Consider the following 25,353-nt stretch of genomic DNA (forward strand, 5'->3'; position numbering starts at 1 on the left):
TTCTTAACTGGCCAGTGTCAGGCTTCTCCAGGATTTAGGACCGCGGGGGCAGAGCCCCCGCACCCTGAGAGCTGCCTACCAATAAGAGGCCAGTAGCTCTCTATTGCTTGGGAGCGGTGGCAGCTGTTGGTAATGCATCCATCAGAGGTCTCTGATCAATGAGGGTCCCAGGCCACAGGTGAGTGAGAATAGGATGTGGTTGGGGGCGAGGAGGTCGTGTGGGAAGGGAGGGGGGTCAGAAGAAAAGGCATGTGAAGGGCTCTCAGCGGGAGCACCCTCCTGATGCTGGGTCCCACGATCAGACACAAAGTGCCTTTGAATGAATGAACCCCTGGGGTGAGGCCTATAAGTGGGCAATTAATCCCATTTGAGGGCCTCAATTGACACCTGGGCAGGAAGGTCATCCACAAGTTTTCCTGCCCCAGACTTGATCGGATGGAGGCAGGAAGGAGGTAAGGCCCCCAAACCGTCCCATCCAGAAAAATGCACCCGCTTCCAAACCCACCACCTGGATGCATTAAATTCCACCCCTTTCACTATCTAAGCATCACCAAGGATATAGTTTTGAAACTTTACCATCCTCTGCAGGGATTCGCCTGAAATTTTGGGACTGTGGTGATTCTGCCAGTGTTGTTGAATTACCTTGAATTTCTATATCATTAACTTTATTCGGCTGCCTCAGGTGGCAAAACTCACATTGGTTAGTCCCAGTGTACTGATTCATGTATCAGGTGACTGATATTATCTGCCAGGGTTGATGGCTTTATCATCTGACAAATGGAATACATTTGTATCCCTGACCTCATCACAGGGGCTGGTTTAGCACACTGGGCTAAATAGCTGGCTTTTAAAGCAGACCAAGGCAGGCCAGCAGCACGGTTCAATTCCCGTACCAGCCTCCCCAAACAGGCGCCGGAATGTGGTGACTAGGGGCTTTTCACAGTAACTTCATTTGAAGCCTACTTGTGACAAGCGATTTTCATTTTCATTTCAAATGAAATAAGCAGTCACCTGCTCTGTCAATTCTTCTCAGGGAGCCAGGGTAGCAGATCCCTGGGAAGAATGTACCTCTGCATCAAAAACACTCATTTTTTTTTATTGCACCTCTCTCGGATCACCTTCAGGGTGCAACTTTGGGAAGGGGGAGACCCCCATCCTCCTTGCATTGTCCAGCATTGCAAACACAGACTGCTGTAATGGTTTGCCTGCTCCATTAAGACACAACAATAGATGTTTAAAACTGCTGACACACTGAATATCGCATTCAACCCCGTACTCTCAATATGTAGACCAACCTGTGCTGGGTGCTCAGTGCATTTTAATGAGGCTACCTTGAAAACATCCGTGAGGTCAATTATGTCGGCTCCTGACAAAGATATGTTTGCACTCTTTTGTGCTGAACTCCTAACATAGAACCAGTTCTATGAGTTTATTACCCAGGTTATCAGAATAAATTACCACCCAGAACATCCTGGGTGGGATTCTCCCAACAGGAGTCTAAGTGCCGTCACCAGAGTAAAAACCAGAGTGTTTTACTCTGGCGTCGGCGCCCATTCCCAGACCCCTATTCTGGGGCCTCCGTGGGGCTGGCAGGAGCATGGTGCGATTTGTGGGGGCGGGGCCTCGGCGCGGTGTCGGGTCCCGCACATGCGCAGTTGGGCCAGCTCAATCCTGCCCATGCGCAGGGAACCTTGCACGCGCCGGCCCCGACCCAACATGGGGTCGGTGTTCAGCGGCCGACCGTGGCGGAAGGTAGGCCCGGAGGGGGAGAGGCCGGCCCGCCGATTGGTGGGCCCAATCGCGGGCCAGACCCCATTGGAAGCCCCCCCCCCCCCCCCCCCAGTGAGGGAGCCCCACCCCCACCCCCCACAGGCCCCCCCCCCCCGAGCGTTCCCGCAGATTTCCCGCCGCCAGTGACCAGGGGTGAACGGCGCCAGCGGGACTCTGTCGTGTCGGAGCGGCCACTCGGCCCATTCGGGCCGGAGAATCCGCGGCCCCGCCGATTCCAGCGCAGTGCCAAACGCGCCGGCGCGAATGCCGCCGATTTTCCGCACCTCGAAGAATCGCGCGCCGGCATGGGGCATCGTGGCACGGTTGCTCCGATTCACCGGCCCGGTGCGGGGCTCAGAGAATCGCCCCCCAGAAAGGGAAAGTGATTTATATTCAAGGCACTACACCTAAAGTTTCCTTATTCCTTCGGAAAAATTAGGTTCTCTATCTTATCTAATACAAAAGTACACACAAAGGCCTGGTTTTGTGGTTATGACGACAGTGAAACGAACAGCATTTACCGCCATTGCATTTGTGCAACTGATGGCCGTTTAAGGATATATGCATTTAAACGTGGAAATCCACGAGTTGCTATCGGGGATTTCTTACTCCTCCACAGGGTACGATGTTGAAATACCCACAGGTGGAATTCTTTAGAAATCATTCTGAATTAAATTCACTTCCCCTGTTACACTCTTAGTTTCACTGTACGATCCTGTGGAAAAAGTTTGGCCTTGTGGAATGAAGTGTAATTAGGTTTTTATTGATATTATGGCCATAGTTACTCATGAACAACATCTCTGGCTCTGAAAAAATGCCCAACCTCTATTTCACTGTCTGAAAAATGATTAAAAAGTTAAGAATAATCATTTAGTGTCGCTGGGAAATCTTCAGTGCTTGTTCACCCTGCTTGGTGACATCACTGTTTCTCACACCAGAGCGAAATGAATGTCGGGAAAAGTGAAATCCACACCACAGCTATCGCTAGATCTTTGTGGACAGCCTTCCTCCTTCGAGATCAGCGTGAACGCTGACCACAAAATTCTGGTTTATAAATATTTCTGCTGAGGGTGGCACGGTGGCCCAGTGGCTAACACAGCTGCATACTGCGCTGAGGACCCGGGTTCGAATCCTGGCCCTGGGTCACTGTCCGTGTGGAGTTTGCACATTCTCCCCATGCCTGCATGGGTCTCAACCCACAACTCAAAGATTTCTGATGAACTACGTGTGCGGAAATCAAGTATTTGCTCATTTTCTGTTTCTTCCAGAACAAATGTTTTCGCTATTGGCCAGATTTAGAAGCATCAAAACAATATGGCATGATTTCTGTGCGAAATCTGGAAGAACGCATGGCACAAGATTACATCGTACGGGAATTGGAGGTCACACAAACAGCCCAGGTAACTACTATACTCTCGATCAGGAATGTTCATCGGCAGCATACTGGCTTGTCCTCTGTTCTCCAGAGAGATTATAGAATGATAGGTATCGAGAAGAGAGTTCCAGGTCCTGTAGATAAGATCACTTAATTGGTGGAAATCTGGTGCTCACCATTGTAACTAACACAATCGTAATTTTGTGGGGAGGGAGAACAACAGATACAGGTAGAAAATAGGTTTTAAATATAGCTAAAATAAATAGAACAAGAAGGGGTTAAAGATTATTATTCAACCAAGAAAATATTGCTTTCATTGCAGTTCTAAAAAAGATTGTACCATGGTTACCTCGATTTAATGTTGCTGGATGTAAAGGAATGCATTTTCTGATGCCATTTGATCACAAAGTGAAACTTATGGGGCGGGATTCTCCAACCCCCCGCCGGGTCGGAGAATCGCCGGGGGTCAGCCTGAATCCCGCCCCCGCCATCCTCCAAATTCTCCGGCCCCCCCAAAAATCAGCCCTGCATGAGTCGTGCTGCCTGCCTCGGAGAATGGAGGGGACCGGCGCGACTCAATGTGCCCCGGGGCTGCCCGAATTCTCCGGCCTGCGATGGGCCGAAGTCCCGCCCGTTTTTTGCCAGTCCCGTCGGCATAAATTGTAGTAGGTCCTTGCCATAGGGACCTGGCAGTGCGGGCGGCCTCCGGGGTTCTTGGGGGGGCACGGGGGGTCTGGCCCCGGGAGGTGCCCCCACGATGGCCTGGCCCGCAATCGGGGCCCACCGATCCGCGGGCGGACCCGTGCCGTGGGGGCACTCTATTGTTCCACACCAGTGGCTGTAGCAGTCCGCCATTGCCGGTGCGGAAACAAAGCCCTCTGCGCATGCGCGGGGATGATGCTGGCGCTCCCGCGCATGTGCCAACTTGCGCCGGCCGGCGGAGGCCCTTCGGCGCCGGTTGGCGTGGCGCCAAGCCTCTTTCCCGCCGGCCGGCGGGGCGCAAACCACTCCAGGGTGGGCCTAGCCCCTGAAGGTGCAGAGGATTCCGCACCTTTGGGGCAGCCCGACGCCGGAGTGGTTCATGCCACTCCGTCCCGCCGGAGTTGCCCGCCCCGCCGATTACAACAGAATCCCGCCCCTGATATTGCAGGAAAACCACATTTTAAAAAACTAGCCTCCATTTAAGAATAACTCTCAACATTTGATAATCTCCCACAACTAATATTTAAAAAAATATAATTATTCATTTCTGATCAGATTTATTGAGCATTTTATTTTGGGAAAACTGAATTAACATACAGATGCTTCCATGTTTCTTGTTGCTAATAGTGCAGGTTTATTTGTCTGGAAATGTGTAATAATTGCTGCAGCCCCTTTTTCAAACTCGTCAGGGAATTGAAAATGTGCTGACAAGCCCTGTATTGTTTTATTTCCTACAGAATGAACCACCTAGGCACATATGGCACTATCAGTATCTCAGCTGGCCAGACCACGGGGTGCCCAATGAACCAGGAGGAGTACTGAGTTTCCTGGATCAAGTAAACAGAGCACAGCAAAGCATTCCAGACACTGGTCCAATTATAGTGCACTGCAGGTACTTGATAATTTGCATATCTGATATTGGATCACTGTAAACTGACCACCATATGCTGCCCAGCCTCAAAACATGTCGTTGTAAGAGTTTCATGGTTAATAGATCATTCTGTAACTGTTCAAAACTTGTACCATTATTCCATTGCTGTATTATTATATTTGGAATGATCTGGCCATGTGTGCCTTTAAATATGGCTGGATCTTGTCGACCGCTTATTTTATTTTGTAAATATTTTTATTGAACATTTTAAAATTGATATACAAATACAAAAGCATAACACAAAAACAAGAACAGCCCCCTCCCCAAAAACCTCCTCCCCACCAAGAGCTGACAGTGATCAACTTTGAAAAAGATATAACAAACGGTTACCATCTTATATCGAACCTCCCAATCAACTCCCTCAGCATGTATTTAACTTTCTCCAAATGCAATAATTCCTGGAGGTGCCCCAGCTGCACCGAAGCAGTGGGTGGACCTCCACTCCAGCAGAACCCGCCTCCTAACAATCTGCGAGGCGAAGGTGAAAACATCTGCTCCCGCTCCAGCCTGCAACTCCGGCAGCTCTGACACCCCGAATATGGGGCGGGATTCTCCACTCCCGCGCCGAAGTGCCCACGCCGCCGTGAACGCCGTTGAGGTTCACGACGGCGCGAAACGGCCCCTATCCTGACCGAATCAGGGCCCGATAATGGGCTAGGAGCGGGGCCGCGTCATTTACACGCGCCAGGCCTTGACGCCGCGTAAAGGCGGCGCCGCATACATGACGCGGCCGGTGCCGCATAACTGGCGTCACCCGCGCATGCGTGGTTGCCGTCTTCGCCGAGTCCGCCCCGCAAGAAGATGGCAGACGGATCTTGCGGGGCTGCGGAAGAAAGGAGGTCCTCCTTCAGAGAGGACGGCCCAACGATCGGTGGGCACCGATCGTGGGCCAGACCCCATTTGAGGTACCCCCCCGGTGCAGGATCCCCTCTCCGCCCCCCCCCCCTTGCAGGCCGCCCCTCCAACGTTCCCGGGCTGTTCCCGACGGCAGCGACCAGGTGTGGACGGCGCCGGGGGGAACCCACCGTTTCGGCCTGGCCGCTCGGCCCATACGGGCCTGAGACTAGCAGGGGTGCCGGAAAATCGCCATGTTGGGTGTCTCGGGCGATTCTCCGGCCTGCGCCGCGCGGAACTCAACGGGGCCGTTCCTGCCGCTTGGGAGAATCGCGGGAGGGCGTCGGACCAGCGTCGTGCGAAAATTTGGCAGCCCAGGCGGTTCTCCCAACTGGCGCGCGAGTGGAGAATCGCGCCCAAGGCTTCTAGGGGGGACCCAGCTCCAGCTCCCTGCCTAAGATCGGCGACATGGTGCTGAAGAAAGATCCCCAAAGGTTCGCTAGCTTAGAACATGCCCAAAATGCTCTGAACCACTTTAGTATCCCCAATATGTCCTCCATTGTCAGGTCCGGGTCCATGACGAGGAGAAAAAACTTTTTTACACAACGGGTGGTTGGGGTCTGGAACGCAGTGCCTGGAAATGTGGTAGAGGCAGGTTTAATTGAGTATTCAAGAGCGCATTAGAGCATTAGATGATTATTTGAATACAAACAACTTGCAAGGGAAGAGAAAAAGGCAGGGGAATGGCACTAAGCCATAATGCTCATTTGGAGAGCTTGTGCAGATGCAATGGGCTGAATGGCCTCCTCCTGCCGTAACAATTCTGTGACTCTGTGATTTAGTCCTGCTCCTGCCGTTTTATATGGAGCTGCCTGAAGATGTTTGAAAGCACTTCCCATTAATGATATCAGCGCAACCTAACAGGCAAAAATACTCAATTTGAGGTTCTCCATTAAAAGAATATCAAGCAAATTCTTGCAAGTACATCAGGGGTGAAATTCCTTGGCCCCTCCAACACACGTCTGCTGCAACTGTAGTAAGACTGCAGCATAAGGGAAGAAATCCAGAATTCCATGATCCAGTTACATTAGCTTCTATCCTTGCCTGGAAGTCCCCTCTGATCCTTGCAGGGGCTGACAAACAAGACCATCGACGCAGGTGCCGGGGGCTTCCCAGCTTTTGGAGTTCCTCTATCCCAGGCAGGAGCAGTTTCAGACAAATTCAAAGACAAAGACCGGAACTTTCTGGCTGTTTCTGCCGGCAGGGTTTTCCGGTCCCACTGACGACCCACCCCCGCCGCGGGTTTCATGGCGGCAGGGGATGCATTCAGCAGGAAACCCCATTGACAATGGGGTGACCGGAAGATCCCCCTGCCGGCCAATGGCAGGCCACATTTCATAGCAGGTTGCGCAGTAAATCCCGCCCATGCGTACTAACCTGCTATTTGACGCAAGGGTGCGGGCCTCAATGGTGACCTCCTCTTCCAAGGAAAAATATGTTTATTTAAATGCTTGCTTTACAAAGGAGTAAGATAGAGGCATACAAATCTTATTTTCCGTGGGATGGGACCCAGTCCCACCTTCCCCCATGCAGTTAATCAGCTTCTGATACCAAGATGGGCTCCAAGTCGTGTGGCACCTGTCAGTGGCATTCATGTTTGGTTTCCTTTCCTGACCCTGGCGGATTAAACAGCCAGCAGAATCCTGGCATGCCTAACACGACCACTGACCTGCAGGCCTTCTAAATCCTTTGGCTTTACTATGAAAAGTCTGGATTAAGTTTTCTCTTTAAAAACAGGCTACTTTTTAATTTAAAATGTGGCCAGAACTCATTAGTTCAAATATGTGAGGACCGGCAAACTATTTTATTGCCGGGGCGTTCCTTACAGAGCTCTGAGCTCTTCTACTGATGCAAATGGATTTTGCAACCCCAACACTGGTCATACTTGAGACACGACCCATAATGAATGGAATCTTGTTGGTCCCTTGGCCTCCCTTCCCCTTGGACGTTACAGTTCAGAAATATCCTCTTTTGACCCGTGGAATATTATAGGCTTTACAGTATATTATCAATCTCCACGTCCGACTGTTCTCTCCTCTCTGGTATTGTGATTCTCAGTGCTGAAAATCCAAACACAAAGGCCAGGCTGTTAATCTCCATTTAACTTACTTTCCTACTAACACAATTTTTCCTTCTTCAGTGCTGGGATTGGAAGAACAGGAACCATAATTGTTATAGACATGCTGGTAGCTGACATTAACAGGCAAGGTAAGAAACAATAAAGCCAGATAAAAGTGAGATTTAGAAGCAGACCATTGATTAATTTACACTCCTGTAGAATTTTCGATTGTTTATTATACATGAAGAAAAAGCACAATTCTCCCACACGTTGAGTATAATGTGTCTTGAGTTCATCCTCTCCCCCCACCCCCCTCTCATCCCACAATGATTTTAGTCCTCTAATCTTCTCCGCTCCCTTTCCTCTTCTGGAGACCTAAGTTAGGATTCAACTACATCTGTCTGCCATAAACGGGGCAATAGTATCCCTACTGATGTTGTTGGGTCAGTTACCTACTTGTTTGTGTTTGCAGTCTGGCCGCTGCCACCTTGACAGGGATCCTTGACCTGATGCTTGGAACATCTACCTCAATCCCACGGTGTACAGACAATCTCAGTTGCAGTTTTTGAGTTATAAATGGACCTAGCATGCACCATGGATGTTCTTTACATTTGTACTAGCATTGAACAGCTGAAAGTTGTTAAAAAGACCAAAGGAGGTCGCTCAGAAGATGATCAGAAAACATTGTCAACTATTTTATGGAGGAGTGTTCCTCCTAGTCCCAGAAACGTACACCTGGCAGCTGCTGGGCCCCATATATCTGACCCCACTTGCCCTAGACCTGGACTGTCAAATCTGGTTGTCATGCGCAGATCGGCAGGTCAAATGATATGAGGTCCGGGTCTCAAAATGGCACACGCCTCATTCAGCAATAGCAGCTATGCGGCAGTATCACTCCTTTCATCAACCCAGTTTGTACCAAGTGTTAAAATAGAATCATAGAATAACTACAGTGCAGAAGGAGGTCTATCGGCCCATTGCGTCTGCACCAACCCTTCAAAATTGCACCCACCCAGGCCCAGCACCCTGCCCAATCCCCGCAACCTAACCTGCACATCTTGGACACTAAAGAACAATTTAGCATGGCCAATCCAGCAAACCTGCACCTCTTTGGAGGAAACCCATGCAGACACAGGGAGAACGTGCAGACTCCGCACAGACAGTCACCCAAGGCCGGAATCGAACCCGAGTCCCTGGCGCTGCGAGACAGCAATACTAACCACTGTGCCACCATGTCTGCCCAAGGACCCCAAAATAACTCCATTTAGTCTTTATTAAGTACATCTGTAACTACTGGGTTTTTTTCTTGGTATGTTGTCTGGTGCCCATCAAGTTTGAAGCTTGGCAAGCATGTTGTATACTATTCAGTCACAGCAGACATCAGGGAAATCCTTTCTGAAAAATGTTTCCCCTGAATTGGGCTTTCATTTAGCACCATTGACATTGACTGATATACCTTTCACAGATCTGCAATTTATCTTATCTGTTTGGCCCAGCTGTCCATTAATTCAATGGAGAAGCAGTGCTTTTTATTTTAAAACTGAATTTGAGGTGTTGAGAGAGGAATTGTGTGTAGTGTATTTGAGTAGGAAACACTTCACTTAATTAGTCCATATAGAGTCGAGTACATAAATTTAACTCTGGTCCTTCCTTCCACTTCTTTGGGCTTCTCATCCTCCAACCATGTTGTATATCTGTGCAAATCAAGTACCCTGCTTCTTGGCTTCTGGCACTGTAACACTGTAACTGTTAGTGACTGAGAGCAGGGTTGACTGGGCTGGATTATGCAGTGTAGTCCCCGAGACCCCCAATGGGGGCGAGATCCAGATCGCAATGTGTTGCGAGATCTTGTTAGATCTCACGAGGCGTTCTGAATGTCACAAATCTCGCAAGGGGCCTCTCCTGAGATGTAATGGCCTCGCCGCATCACCGAGTTGGGCGCGACGAAGCCATTCGATCGCACCCAGGATTTTTGCTCCTCGGGGACAGGAGGGCCCACCTCGGGCAAGCTGCCGGCCAATCAGGCTGCCGACTCTCTGTACCAGCAGCACCAGCGGGAGCAATGGCCGCTGTTGGTACTGCACTCGGGTAATGAGGTGGCGAGCTCTGTTGGATCAGATTTTTGAGACTGTTTTGAGGTCAACGAAGGAAATCGGGTGCAGGGTTTTAAAGGTCAGAAAAGGTGGCATCCAGAAGTGGGGAGGGGCAAGGAGGCATTACACCTTGGGCACCCACCGCCTGTAAAGGAAGGACTGTCCCTGCCCACCACATGCCCACAGAGGAAAGTACCAGGTTGGCAATCTAGCATGCATCTCTCCCACTGCCTGTTAAATGCTGACAGTGGTGTGGTAATTGGCCCACCTGGTATTATTGCAGTGGGGCAGAGGCATATGGTTAGGCGGGGGTCAGCTGCCCACTGGATTTAATGTGCTCCCCGCCACACGCTGGGGAGTGTTAAATCAAGCCCAATTTGTTTAATCCTTCTAGACCACCTATGCCACTCACCGGCCTGTGATAGTTCACCAGCAATGGAAGTGTTTAATACCTGGATATATGGTGCATTTTAAAGCTGCCTGACCAATTACTCTGCTCCCAGCCAGGCACTAATTTAAGCCTGATTATATTTTTATTCCAGTGTTTAATTATTGATGTTATGCATCCCTTCCCCATTTGTCTTGCTTTTCATCTTCTCTTTCTTTCAGTGTGCATTTCTTGTGCCTGCCCTCTTATTATTATTTATTTTTATTCTTTGTTTGCACTTTTTAATGTCAATAATTGCAGTCTGTGTCTGGTCCATGCAGAATCTTGCAGTTCGCTGCACCTGAGGAAGCAGATGACAGGTTGAAAAACAGAGGCATTGCTTTGCAATGAAAATTAGATTTAAGAAAGTGAGCCATAGTATCACACAGAACAGAAGGAGGGCATTCGGACCATCGTGCTGGGCATGAAAATGAGACAATAAATGCATCCTCTGAAAGATTTTTATTAATCAATAGCCGGCAAGATATAAATTAGGAGAAACAGCAACGGATATAAATTATTGGATTTGGTGGAGGGGGGGGTGCTGCTCTTCCATAAAGTAATATAAAGGCTACGTATTTACACGGAGGTTTCAGGCACAATGTTAAATAAAGACAGCAAGACTTGAGATAATTCCATATTTGATACACCTGCAGTTTGGGTTCAGGAAAACGAGGCCCATGCAGCACCTCTATTCATGGCTAAAACTGTTTATCTTACCCTAACTGCAGAATCAGGAATTTACCAGGTGAAAATATGCAACACTTCTACAATCCAAACTACAATACTACCAAATGTAAGAGCACCTTCTGTACTGCCTCACCAGCACGTGCTTTGAAGTGCATGACAAGAAACCTTCAATATATGGGCAGCACGGTAGCACAGTGGTTAGCATTGTTGCTTCACAGCGCCAGGGACCTGGGTTAGATTCCTGGCTTGGGTCACTGTCTGTGCGGAGTCAGTATGTTCTCCCCGTGTCTGCGTGGGTTTCCTCCGGGTGCTCCGGTTTCCTCCCACAAGTCCCAAAAGACGTGCTGTTAGGTGATTTGGACATTCTGAATTTTCCCTCTGTGTACCCGAACAGGTGCCAGAATGTGGCGACTAGGGGATTTTCATTGCAGTGTTGATGTAAGTCTACTTGTGGCTTAGTAAAGATTATTATTATTTTTAACGGCACTGATTAGACTAACAGGTGGGGAAATAATATCTAGGACGATACCTGAGTTTTTATCCCACCGGACTTACGGCAGTATATTGGTAGAAACCGCTTGAAAATTCTAGGTACTATTTTAAACTCTGATAAGCATCAATTAAATTACAATGTTAGGCAGAGATCCTATTGTCGTTGTGTTCAGGTTCAGAAATGCGTTTTGTGAGTCATTGTCGCAACTCCACCTTAAAATAAAGAATATGGAACCTTCATTTTTTTTCATCGATAGGTTTGGACTGTGATATAGACATCCCTAAAACGATTCAAATGGTACGAAAACAAAGATCAGGAATGGTTCAGACAGAGGCTCAGTATAAATTCATATACATGGCTGTACAGCAGTACATTGAGACAGTTCAGAAAAGGCTACTGGAGGAACAGGTAATTATGTCACTTATCATCCATCTTAGAATTTAAAAGCTTTCAATAGAAAAGACAATCCTTTCTCACAACCTTTGTGCTCCATTCATGTCAGAAAGTAAACCGGAAAAACACTTTTTGCTTGAAGGAATGCTGAATGAAAGCAAGAATGGATTGGCTGAAATTTCTTATCCCATAAATGTCAGAGAGTTGTGAACACAGCCCAGTTCATCACACGAACCTGCCTCCCATCCATTGACTCCATTTACATCTCCCGCTGCCTGGGGAAAGCGGGCAGCATAAACAAAGACCCCTCCCACCCGGCTAACTCACTCTTCCAACTTCGTCCATCGGGCAGGAGATACAAAAGTCTGAGAACACGCACGAACAGACTCAAAAACAGCTTCTTCCCCACTGTTACCCGACTCCTAAACGACCCTCTTATGGACTGACCTCATTAACACTACACCCCTGTGTGCTTCACACCGATGCCGGTGTTATGTAGTTACATTATGTTATTATGTATTTTCTTTTATTTCCTTTACTTTTCAAGTATCTGATGATTTGTTGAGCTGCGCGCAGAAAAATACTTTTCACTGTACCTTTGTACACGTGACAATAAACAAAATCCAAATCCAAACCAACCAACACTCCTTTCTCATGCGGTATAAACTGTTGCTCCCTTTGTAATTTGGTATTCTTGCATCTGTCCTGATGAGTGCAGGACCAAAAGCTTCAACAGCATGTCTGTTTTTTTCCCTCCGCAATACTCCGGTTTTGTACGACCAAACGGCTACTTTGTTACTTGGTTTTCCTTCAAAATGGGCCTATTACCTAACTTGGATCTTTGAATATTTCAGCACTTTCTGCGCTACAGTGCAGCAGTAATTTAAGCAGCTGGAAGCGACACCAGATGTATCGTTCTGATCTGTGCTGTTCTCGCTGTATGCCTTATATCTGTTGGCTGCCCTTCAGCAAGACTCCGATTTGAAAACGCTTTGAAGCTTAACTTAAATATCCTATATTTTTCATAAATTGTGCAATTTCTGCCCTGTCACAGAACAGCCTTCCGTCAGCTGTAATCATTGAATGTGCCAGTAAATACAAATTTAAACCTTTTGCCGTTTCGCATTTTAAACAGATTAGTGAAGTATACCAGTGGTTACGAAAGCCCGAGGAGAAAAAGTGAAAAGTAATTGAAAGGAGAAAGAATAAACGGCATATCTTGCAGCAGCCAGTGTAACGATTGATAAGCAAACCATTATGTCAGTATTTTTCATTCATTCATAGGATGTGGGCATTGCGCTAGCAAGGTCACCATTTATTGCCTTTATCTGATTGCCCTTGAGATAGAACTGAGTGATGTGCTAGCCATTTTCAGCAGGTAAGAGGCAACCACATTGCTGAAGGTCTGGAGACACATGTACGCCAGACTGAGTTGGGATGATGGATTTTCTTCCCTAAAGGACATTAGTGAACCAGATGGATTTTTATGGCAGCCTGGTAATTTCAAAGTCTCCAAACGCTGCTGCTAGCTTTTATTCTGGATTTATTTCATTATTTGAAATTAAATTCCCACGTGTCATGATGGGATTTTTACCTTATTTAATGGAGGCAATGGGGGTCTCCCAAGAGCCCGCACGCGGTGCCTCTTTGAAGGCCCACCAGAATTAAATGCCACTCGGGGTAAAGAACGATCTTTCGAGCTTTTCTTTGACTTCGACTTTTTTCAAAGAGTTATTTTTACTGAAACAAAATGAGGGAAAGCACAGAATATAAAGGGGAGAGGGTCATGAATGAAATTGAGGTCACCCGCCTTGGAAAAATGTAACAAAGTTCTGGGTGGGGTATGACTTATCACCATGTTCCCAATGATGGTATGGCTGGCGTTATATTCCTAAATACCTCCTACTGGGAAATCATTGCTTGTATCAGTGATATAGAAACATAGCCTACTCCTGCTCCTTTTTTCTATTTGGCCTTTCGAGCCTGCTCCGCTATTCAATAAGATCACGGCTGATCATCCAACTCTTTAACCAGCTCCTGCTTTTCTCCCATATCCTTTTATCCCCTCAGTCCCAAAAGCTGTATCTAACTGCTTCTTCAACAGTGTTTTGGTCTCAACTGCTTTCTCCGGTAGAGAATTTCACAGGCTCAGCAGTGAAGAAATTTCTCATCTCAGTCATAAACTCAGTCATACCCCATATCCTTAGACTGTGACCTCTGGTTCTGGATGTCTTTTAATACACATAGCGATATACATAGGGCCCCAGTTCCCATTTTTTGACTCTTAAACTGGGTGGAAATGCTCTACAGTTTCAAAATGTTACAGACACAAAATAACCTGAACACTACAACACCAGATCATCTGCCCTTCCAGAGAAACAATGCTGCCCCCCATACCTCTACTTTCTGAGCCTGGAGGTCAACTGAGCTGCCCAATAATATGGCAGCCCTGGCACATTCGGTTTCTGTCACAGCCTGCGGGATAGATGTTATCGAGTCCCAGCCTTCAAACTGGATTGACTCTCTTGCTAGCACTGTCTGGCAGCTGGACCACATGTTCTGCTGGCTAGCTGTCCAAATCACATGGAGAGAAAACCTAAAGCATATTTTGTGCTGTACGTGCTTTAACTGCATTATATTAGTGTAGGAATACATATATTGGTATAAATTGTCTCACAGCGGGCAATATTCCATTCCTCTTTACTGTTGAGCTGTCTGGGGACACATATTAGATGTCTGCACCTTGATAGTGAAACTCCAGCGAACCGGGGCGGGATTCTCCGACCCCCCCGCCGGGTCGGAGAATCCCCGGGGCGGCGGCGGGAATCCCGCCCTGCCGCTCCGACACCGCTTCCATATTCTCCGGTTTTCGGGCGGGGGCGGGGCGGGGATCAGCGGCCGTTGACAGTGGCCCCCCCGGCAATTCTCTGGGCCCCGATGGGCTGAGCGGCTGTCGGTTTCTGGCCAGAAACGGCGGCGTGGATTGGACATGGTCCCACACGGCAGGACCTGGCTGGTAGGCCGGCTGGTGCGGTCCTCAGGGGGGCGTGGGAGATCTGGCCCGGGGGGGGGGGGGGGGGGGGCACGGTAGCCCGGCCCGCGATCGGGGCCCACCGATCTGTGGGCGAGCCTGTGCCATGGAGGCACTCTTTCCTTCCGCGCCGGCCCCTGTAGGGCTCCGCCATGGACGGTGCGGAGAAGCCATCCCAGTGCGCATGTGCCAGAATACGCCGGCCGGTCTGCGCATGCACTAAACCACGCCGGCGGTTCTGCGCATGCACTAACTTATGCAGCCCCTTCGGCGCCGGCTGGCGAGGGGCCAACCCCTCCGCTGCCGGCCTAGCCCCCGGAAGTGTGGAGAATTCCGCAACTTCCGCTTGGCCCAACGCCGGAGTGGTTTGTGCCGTTCTTGCCGCCGGCGTCGGGCCAATTCGCCAATTGCGGTGAATCCCGCCCCCAATATTAGGCGGGTCTTGGATCTATCCATTCAGTCATAGAAATCGCTCCCTGCTGGCTCTGTGCACCCAGAAATGGGTATGTACAAAATACTGGGCCAGAGACTGCCACTGAGAGCGAGAAAGACAAACAGAAAGAAAGGGAGAGGGAATATAATGTAATGAGCGAACATGAAAAGTAGATTTACATACCTATATGGAGAGGGAGAAGCCAAGTGACATAGAAAAGACAGATGAGAGAATCAAAACGGAATGACTGAAATAAAGGAGAGAAATAGAGCCCTAATTGTAATCAACAGTATGTTTTCACATGTTCATGTTCAGTTTCTCTCAGCTCACCTGGTTATCATAACAGCTGCTTGCACATTCTGCACGCACACAATTCACCAATAATTAAAAATAGAGTTTAGATTAATTTGCCAATAATGTTGGCAACTCTTAGAGTAAGCAGCTGGAAAGTGCCTTCGCTCTTCAGAAACTGAGGCAGAGGAGGCCAAATTTATTCTCTGTTCGTCCCTTTCTCCAGTTGAAATTTTAAAATCGGGTGACAATATTTTGTGTTTGAACTTCACTGAAGCTGCAGTAAGGCTATCAAATTGAAATTTGGTGAATTCTAGCTGTGCAGGCAGCCTGCCTGAAATGGGTGTGAGGTGCCTGGTATATCCTCAGAGTAGCAATGTCAGTCGTGTATTCCACATGTGTCACCCATTTCATGCCAGGCTTTCTTCCCCTTGATGCTAGAATGTCCCCTGCCTCACCATAAGCAACTTCTTATTTTGAAATGGGGCCCCTAGTTCTGGGTAACTCCAAAAGAGGAAATATCCCTTCACCATCTAACCTGTCAAGCCCCCTCAGAATCTTACATTTCTATAAGATCATGACTGATCTTTTGCCTTAATTCCACTTTCCTGCCCACTCCCCACATCATGTGGCAGCACGGCAGCATAGTGGTTAGCACAGTTGCTCCACAGCTCCAGGGTCCCAGATTCGATTCCCTGCTTGGGTCACTGTGCGGAGTCTGCACGTTCTCCCCGTGTCTGTGTGGGTTTCCTCTGGGTGCTCCGGTTTCCTCCCACAGTCCAAAGGTATGCGGGTTAGGTGGATTGGCCATGATAAATTGCCCTTGGTGTCCAAAAAGATTTGGTGGGGGTTACTGGGTTAGGGGGATAGGGTGGAAGCATGGGCTTAAGTGGGGTGCTCTTTCCAAGGGCCAGTGCAGACTCAATGGGCCTAATGGCCTCCTTCTGCACTGTAAATTCTATGTTCTATGATCAAAGTAGGCAGTTAGCTGCAGATAGTAATGCAAAAAAAAGAAACTGGTGAAATTAATTTGTTTAGCCCTAATTGGAAACATGCCAAACTTTAACTTTGCTCCTTGAAGTTGAGCTCAGCCCATCTGAAGTGTCATGTATTTTTCCTGGTCCAGTGCCCTGTTCAGGATCACCCCAAAGCCAGCATGTTCTTTGATTGTCAGGCCATTTTCACACCATCCCCACCCATTTGCAGACATTAGATTCTATTGCCAGCGTGGAGCTGGGAGAGGCACAAAATTAATCACCCAGAAATAAGAACATTTAAGGAATTCAAGTTTTCGGGGAAAACTTTTTTTAAAAAAAAGAAAATGTGATGGGGATTCATCCTTTTTTTTAAAATATATTTTATTGAAATTTTTCATTCACAATTTTTTCCCCTTACACATCAAACATAAAGAAAATGTAACAGTACAAGTAACATGATAACTACAATCTAATAAAGAGTAACTAACTAACATGGTAAACTAACCAAATAACATAAAATGAAACTTTCCCCTCCCCCCTCCCCCCCCCCCCCCCCCCTCCCCCCTGGGTTGCTGCTGCTGGTCATCTATCTTCCCTCTAACATTCCGCTAGGTAGTCGAGGAACGGTTGCCACCGTCTGGTGAATCCTTGAGCCGATCCTCTCAGTGCAAACTTAATCTGCTCCAGTTTTATGAACCCCGCCATATCGTTTACGCAAAGAGTAGTGAGGCCGTGGAATGCCCTACCTGCTACAGTAGTGAACTCGCCAACATTGAGGGCATTTAAAAGTTTATTGGATAAACATATGGATGATAATGGCATAGTGTAGGTTAGATGGCTTTTGTTTCGGTGCAACATCGTGGGCCGAAGGGCCTGTACTGCGCTGTATTGTTCTATGTTCTATGTTTACCCAGGCCTCCAGTCCGGGGGGTTTCGCTTCCTTCCACATGAGTAAAATCCTACGCCGGGCTACTAGGGACGCAAAGGCCACGACATCGGCCTCTTTCGCCTCCTGCACTCCCGGCTCATCCGCAACTCCAAATAAAGCTAACCCCCAGCCTGGTTTGACCCGGACCGTCACAACCTTCGAAATCACTCCCGTCACTCCCCTCCAATACCCCTCCAGTGCCGGGCACAACCAAAACATATGTGTGTGGTTTGCCGGGCTTCCGCCGCACCTCCCACACTTGTCCTCCACTCCGAAGAACCTGCTCAACCTTGCTCCCGTTATGTGTGCTCTATGTAGCACCTTAAATTGAATCAGGCTAAGCCTGGCACACGAGGAAGAGGAATTTACCCTGCTTAGGGCATCAGCCCACAGACCCTCCTCTATCTCCTCCCCGAGCTCTTCTTCCCACTTTCCTTTCAGTTCGCCCACCAGCCCCTCCCCCTCTTCTCTCATCTCTCGATATATCTCTGACACCTTGCCCTCCCCGACCCACACCCCCGAGAGCATTCTATCCTGGATCCCCTGTGTCGTTGAGCAATGGAAATTCCCTCACCTGTTGTCTTGTGAACGCCCTCACCTGCATATACCTAAAGAAATTTCCCCGGGGCAGCTTATACTTTTCCTCCAACGCTCCGAAGCTCGCAAACGTCCCGTTTATAAATAAATCTCCCACCCTCCAAATTCCCAACTGGTGCCAGCTCTGGAATCTTCCATCCATCCTCCCTGGGGCAAACCTATGGTTGTTCCTAATTGGGGACCCCACCAGGGCTCCCAGCACACCTCTCTGTCACCTCCATTGCCCCCAAATATTTAATGTTGCCGCCACCACTGGGTTCGTGGTAAATTTTTTTGGTGAGAACGGTAGTGGCGCCGTCACCAGCGCCTCTAGACTCGTCCCTTTACAGGACTTTCTCTCTAATCTTTTCCACGCCGCTCCCTCTCCCTCTATCATCCATTTACGGATCATCGCCACATTGGCGGCCCAGTAGTAGTCGCCCAAATTCGGCAGCGCAAGTCCCCCTCTGTCTCTACTACGTTGTAAGAACCCCCTCCTTACCCTCGGAACTTTCCCTGCCCACACGAAGCTCGTGATGCTCCTGTCTACTTTTTTAAAGAAGGCCTTAGTGATCAGTATAGGGAGACATTGGAATACAAATAGGAACCTCGGGAGGACCATCATCTTAATTGCCTGCACTCTGCCCGCCAGTGACAGTGGCTGCATGTCCCACTTCTTGAAGTCCTCTTCCATTTGTTCCACCAGTCGTGTCAGATTAAGTCTGTGCAAAGTTCCCCAGCTCCTGGCTATCTGAATCCCCAGGTATCAAAAGTTTCTTTCCACTTTCCTTAAAGGCAGGCCATCTATCCCTCTACTCTGGTCCCCAGGGTGTATCACGAAAAGTTCACTCTTCCCCATGTTAAGCCTATATCCCGAGAAATCTCCGAACTCCCTCAATGTCTGGATGACCTCTGTCATCCCCCCCACTGGGTCCGTCATATACAACAGTAGGTCATCCGCATAGAGTGACACTCGGTGTTCTTCTCCCCCTCTAATCACCCCTCCCCATTTTCTGGAGTCTCTCAGCGCCATGGCCAGTGGTTCAATTGCCAACGCGAACAGTAATGGAGATAGCGGGCATCCCTGTCTTGTTCCCCTGTATAGTCGGAAATACTCCGATCTGTGCCGACCCGTGACCATACTTGCCGTTGGGGCCCCATAGAGGAGTTTGACCCAGCTAACAAACCCGTCCCCGAACCCAAACCTCCTCAGCACCTCCCATAGATACCCCCACTCCACCCTATCAAATGCCTTCTCTGCATCCATTGCCGCCACTATCTCTGCCTCCCCCTCTGCTGGGGGCATCATTATCACCCCTAATAGCCGTCGCACGTTGACATTTAGTTGTCTCCCCTTTACGAATCCTGTCTGGTCTTCGTGCACCACCCCCGGGATACAGTCCTCTATCCTCGATGCCAGCACCTTTGCTAGCAATTTGGCATCCACATTTAGTAGTGAAATAGGCCTATAGGACCCTTATCCCGCTTCAAAATTAGCGATATTGCCACCTCCGACATTGTCGGGGGTAGAGTCCCCCCTTCCCTGGCCTCGTTAAAAGTCCTCACCAACAGCGGGGCCAGCAAGTCCACATATTTTCTATAAAATTCCACCGGGAACCCATCTGGTCCCGGGGCCTTCCCTGCGTGCATGTTCCCCAGCCCCTTGGTAACCTCGTCCACCCCAATTGGTGCCCCCAGGCCTTCCACCTCCTGCTCCTCCACCCTCGGGAACCTTAATTGGTCCAAAAACTGCCGCATCTCCTCTTTTCCCTCCGGGGGTTGGGACCTATAAAGTCTTTCGTAAAAGGTCTTAAACACCTCGTTTATCTTCCCTGCTCTCCGCACCGCAGCTCCCTTTTCGTCTCTAATTCCCCCTATCTCCCTCGCCGCTGTCCTCTTTCGTAGCTGATGGGCCAACAGGTGACTAGCCTTTTCCCCATATTCATATCTCATCCCCTGTGCCTTCCTCCACAGCACCTCCGCCCTCCTGGTGGTCAGAAGGTCGAACTCCGTCTGGAGTCGTCGTCTCTCCCTGTACAGTCCCTCCTCCGGGGTCTCCGCATATTCTTTGTCCACCCTTAAGATCTCCCCCAGTAATCTTTCCCTTTCCTTGGCCTCTGTTTTCCCTTTGTGGGCCCTGATGGAGATCAGCTCTCCTCTGACCACCGCCTTTAGTGCTTCCCATACCACTCCCACTCGGACCTCCCCGTCGTCATTGGCCTCCGGGTATCTCTCGATACATCCCCGCACCCTTCCACAGACTCCCTCATCCGCCAACAATCCCACATCTAATCGCCAGAGTGCACGCTGCTCCCTCTCCTCTCCTAGTTCCAGGTCCACCCAACGTGGGGCATGATCCGAGGTAGCTATGGCTGAATACTCAGTTTCTTCCACCCTCGAGATCAACGACCTTCCCAAAACAAAAAAATCTATCTGGGAGTACACCTTGTGAACATGGGAGAAGAAGGAGAACTCCTTGGCCTTCGGTCTAACAAATCGCCATGGATCCACTCCCCCCATGTGGTCCATCAACCCCTTAAGCACCTTGGCCGCTGCCGGCCTTCTTCCGGTCTTAGATCTGGATCTATCTTACCCTGGGTCCAGCACGGTGTTGAAGTCTCCCCCCATTATCCAGTTTCCTACCTCCAGGTCCGGTATACCTCCCAGCATCCGCTTCATGAATCCCGCATCATCCCAATTCGGGGCATATACGTTAACCAACACGACCTCCATTCCCTCCAGCCTGCCACTCACCATCACATATCTGCCTCCACTATCTGCTACAATGCTCCTAGCTTCGAATGATACCTGTTTCCCCACCAGTATGGCCACCCCTCTATTCTTTGCATCCAGCCCTGAATGGAACACCTGGCCCACCCATCCTTTCCTTAACCTAACTTGGTCCGCCACCTTCAGGTGCGTCTCCTGGAGCATAGCCACGTCTGCCCTCAGTCCTTTCAAGTGCGCGAACACCCGGGCCCTTTTAATCGGTCCATTTAGGCCTCTCACGTTCCACGTGATCAGCCGCACTGGGGGGCTACCTGCCCCCTTCCCGTGTCGACTAGCCATTGCCCTCTCTAGGCCAGTCCCACGTCCCGATTCCGCGCTCCCACTCGTTCCCCAGGTGGCGCATTCCAGCCCCGACCACCCTTTCTTTAGCCAGTTAGTTCCTCTTTGATTTCTGCAGCAGCAACCCAGTTATCCCCCCCCTCGCTAGATCCCCATCTAGCGTGATTGCTCCCCCATATTACTTCCGAAAGTCAGCTGACTTCAACTGACCCCGGCTTCTCCTGCTCACTCCTTGACCCCCCCGTGTGGGGAACTCCCATCTACCTTGCGCCTATCTTCCCGCCATCACCTTTCTGGCGCGGGAACAAGGACAGTAGGCTCCATATTCTCTGTAGCTGTCCCGCCCCTTGTGGCGCAGCTCCCTCTCCCGCCCCACTCCCATTCCTCATCCTCCGCCTATGTCTCTTCTTTCCCCCCACCGGCGCCCACATTTCTTAGTGTCCCCCCCCTTCCCAATTTACATCTCTATATACATCGACAGTGACATTTCCCTCTAATATCAGTCCCTCAGTTCCGATCCAGTTTCTCGTCTTTAACAAAGGTCCATGCTTCTTCCGCCGTTTCAAAGTAGTCACGTCTCTCCTGGTACGTGACCCATAGTCGCGCCGGCTGCAGCATCCCGAACTTCACCTTCTTCTTGTGTAGCACCTCCTTGGCTCGATTAAAACTCACCCTCCTTCTCGCCACCTCCGCACTCCAATCCTGGTACACCCGTACCACCGCATTCTCCCATCTACTACTCCGTACCTTTTTGGCCCATCTCAGAACCACGTCTCTATCATTAAAGCGGTGAAATCGCACGATTGTCGCCCTAGGTGGTTCTCCCGCCTTTGGTCTCCTCGCAGGGACCCGATGAGCCCCCTCCACTTCTAAGGGGCCCAAAGGGGCCTCAGCTCCCATCAGCGAGCTTAGCATCGTGCTCACGTAAGCCCCGCAGTCCGCTCCTTCCACTCCCTCAGGGAGACCCAGGATCCGAAGGTTCTTCCTTCGTGCTCTGCTTTCTAGGGCCTCAATCCTTTCAATGCACTTTTTGTGGAGCGCCTCGTGCATCTGTGTTTTGATCGCCAGAACCAGGATCTCGTCTTCATTATCCGTCACCTTCTGCTCCACCACGCGGAGCTCTGTCTCCTGGGTCCTTTGTGCCTCCTTAAGCCCCTCAATTGCCTGTAGCATCGGGGTCAGCACCTCCTTCTTAAGTAGCTCCACACACCGTCTTAAGAATTCGTCTTGATCGGGCCCCCATGTCACCTGGGCTTTCTCCGCCGCCATCTTGCTTCTTTTTTCCTCCTGTCCCTATCGTCGAGGATTCTTCGCGATGTAGTCGCCGCCGCCGATATTTTTCTCTTTCGTTGGGGGGGGACTCCCTGTTAACTCACCCCACACCGGGTTTCGTCCTGAAAAAATTCCCCGTTGGGGCTCTTAAAAGAGCCCGAAGGTCCGTTTGAGCTGGAGCCGCCGAAACGTGGGGCTTAGCTGGGCATCGCCGCAACCGGAAGTGCGCGGGGATTCATCCTTAATACACGGGTAGTTAATTCCTGAATACCATGTCAATTATAAATGCGTAGCTACATGACTGACTTCCTTAAGTATTTGAATATTGTTTCTCGCAGAAAAACAAAACAACGGAACGAGAATATTCAAATATCCACTATCTACGTATGGAGAAAGCTAAAACCAAAAGGCATGCTGCCCCACCTCGAGTTTTTCCCGCGTAAGTAACTCTGTTTTAAGGCAGATTATAAAAAGACATTACAGGAACTTTAGCAAGTTTTGGCTAGTGTTATGATCCAGCAGGTGGTAAATGCTGTGCAAACTAAATCTCAAAGAGGAACTTGACAACGATCGCAACAGCCAGAATTCTCCAGCCGTTGGGATTCTCTTTTCCCGCTGGCAGCACCCCCATTCCCACGTTTCCTGCCGCCGTGGGGTGGCTTCAATGGGAAATCCCGTTGATGAGCAGCAGGAAGATAGAATACCGCCACCAGTGAACGGCACTCCACCGAGAAACACTCGGCTGGGGGATTGGAGCATCCAGCCCAACTATTTTCTATTTGTATTTGACCATGTGTCACACTTTTGGAGATTTTAAATATTAAATTAAAACATTTATTGACAAATGAAAAAAAAAACACACGAGATTATATTTACACAATTAAAATTAGTCTCACAGTACATTCCCTCCAAAAGATTCCTACTTGGTTAAGCTCATAGATTATCATAGAATTTACAGTGCAGAAGGAGACCATTCGGCCCATCGAGTCTGCACCTGCTCTTGGAAAGAGCACCCTACCCAAGGTCAACACCTCCACCCTATCCCCATAACCCAGCAACCCCACCCAACACGGAGGGCAATTTTGGACACTAAGGGCAATTTATCATGGCCAATCCACCTAACCTGCACATCTTTGGACTGTGGGAGGAAACCGGAGCACCCGGAGGAAACCCACACACACACAGGGAGGATGTGCAGACTCCGCCCAGACAGTGACCCAAGCCGGAATCGAACCTGGGACCCTGGAGCTGTGAAGCAATTGTGCTATCCACAATGCTACCGTGCTGCCCTTAAATAAACACTCCTTTAAGCAGTAGTCCTTATAGAGGCCATCATTTATTGCCCACTCCAAGTTGCTCGTGTGAAAGTGGTGGTGAGCTGCCTTCTTGAACCGCTGCAGCCCCTGTGATGTAGGTGCGCCCACAAAGCTGATTTTGACCCAGCGACAGGGAAGGAACAGCCAATTATTTTCTGAGCCAGGATGGTGAGTGACTTGGAGGGGAACTTCCAAGTGGTGGTGTTCCCAGTTATCTGTTGCTATTGTCCTTCTGGCTAGTAACTGTTGATGGTTTGGAAGGTGCTGCCTAAGGAGCCTTGGTGAGTCCTTACAGTGCACCAGTTTTAAAGCTGTTGAGTTGGCTGTTTTGGGGCAATAGGGCACGGATAGACATGTTTTAAAAACTTTTGAATGTATTTTTAAAAATTCAATAAGAAATGGGCTGCTGCACATCAATATAACTGGGCAGCACGGTAACACAGGGGGTAGCACAGTTGCTTCACAGCTCCAAGGTCCCTGGTTCGATTCCTGACTTGGATCCTTGGATCACTGTCTATGCGGAGTCTGTATGTTCTCCCCGTGTCTGCGTGGATTTCCTCCGGGTGCTCCAGTTTCCTCCCACAGTCCAAAGATGTGCAGGTTAGGTGGATTGGCTCTGCTAAATTGCCCTTGGTATCCAAAAAAAAAGGTTAGGTGGGGATAAGGTGGAGGTATGGGCTTAGGTGGGGTGCCTTTCAAAGGGCCGGGGCAGACTCGATGGGCCGAATGGCCTCCTGTACTGTAGACTCTATGATAACTAGAAAATGGTTCTGTATGGTTTTTGAGTTATTTAAAATTGGGTGAATCACAATTGATAGACAAGGCACCAATTGAAAATGCTTATTTATCACGGGAAACCCAATTTCAGCTGAATTAATCAAAATCCATTTAGTTACCACTTAAAAGTATTGAGGGATATTTTTAGTACAATTTTTGAAATAATATATATTGAAATACCCTGTTCAACTGCATTTGTTTGCAGCTGATTTTTGTTTGATGGGGGAAAACGCTTGCCAAAATGAGCGCAATTTTGGGCACAATTTGAACACACAATGCTCAAGCTGAAAGCCTGCCCTTTCGACCTGGAATGTACAGTATGATATTCTTATCCTAGTGGATTTCAACCTCTTGACAAAGTAGCAAATTAATTTATGCAAACTTTTGTACAATAATATCTCTCGGTTTAAGTTCCAGGTCTTGCGTTTTATTCTTTTGCAGGACTGCAAGGTGGCAGATGGTCAGACTTCTGTAGTGCCCTGAGACCAGCACTACGGAAACACTGAAGCATGGGGGCATGTTTCTGGGATTCCGTCATGTTCCGCACGGCACCCCCACACTGGGAAAAGTGCTAGAGAGGGTGCGCCTGCCGCAGCAGCTCAAGGAGAGGTCTAATTGTAATGCCGCAAACCATCCCGTCATCTTGCTTCTCCCTGCTGAGGGAGAGAACAATTTACTCTCCTCTCCTGACATAAAGGGCCTCTATGGTCTCTTGGGTGCATTGCTAGATGGAGGTTCTGTACCACTTTGCCCATGCTGGTGAGAGGCTTTATGTTGTGGTGAAGAAAGCAACGCAATATGCGCAGACTAAGTTTGTCAAGGGTAATAGGCGACAGGCAGGAAAGTGGAGTAAAGG

The 25,353-nt window shown here is 49.2% G+C and overlaps 1 protein-coding gene across 2 annotated transcripts in view; it reads left to right on the top strand.

Annotated features, from left to right (window-relative positions):
• Positions 1-25,353, top strand: part of ptpn11b (protein tyrosine phosphatase non-receptor type 11b) — a 223,764-nt gene that overhangs the window by 193,272 nt on the left and 5,139 nt on the right. For both annotated transcript variants that reach the window (XM_072477979.1, XM_072477981.1), the window contains exons 10-14: positions 3,039-3,170; positions 4,585-4,739; positions 7,813-7,880; positions 11,691-11,842; positions 22,743-22,843. In XM_072477979.1, coding sequence (XP_072334080.1) covers positions 3,039-3,170; positions 4,585-4,739; positions 7,813-7,880; positions 11,691-11,842; positions 22,743-22,843 — 608 coding nt within the window. The remainder of the gene's footprint in view (positions 1-3,038; positions 3,171-4,584; positions 4,740-7,812; positions 7,881-11,690; positions 11,843-22,742; positions 22,844-25,353) is intronic.

The sequence above is a fragment of the Scyliorhinus torazame genome, chromosome 16, assembly GCF_047496885.1.
Source record: "Scyliorhinus torazame isolate Kashiwa2021f chromosome 16, sScyTor2.1, whole genome shotgun sequence".
NCBI lineage: Eukaryota > Metazoa > Chordata > Chondrichthyes > Carcharhiniformes > Scyliorhinidae > Scyliorhinus > Scyliorhinus torazame.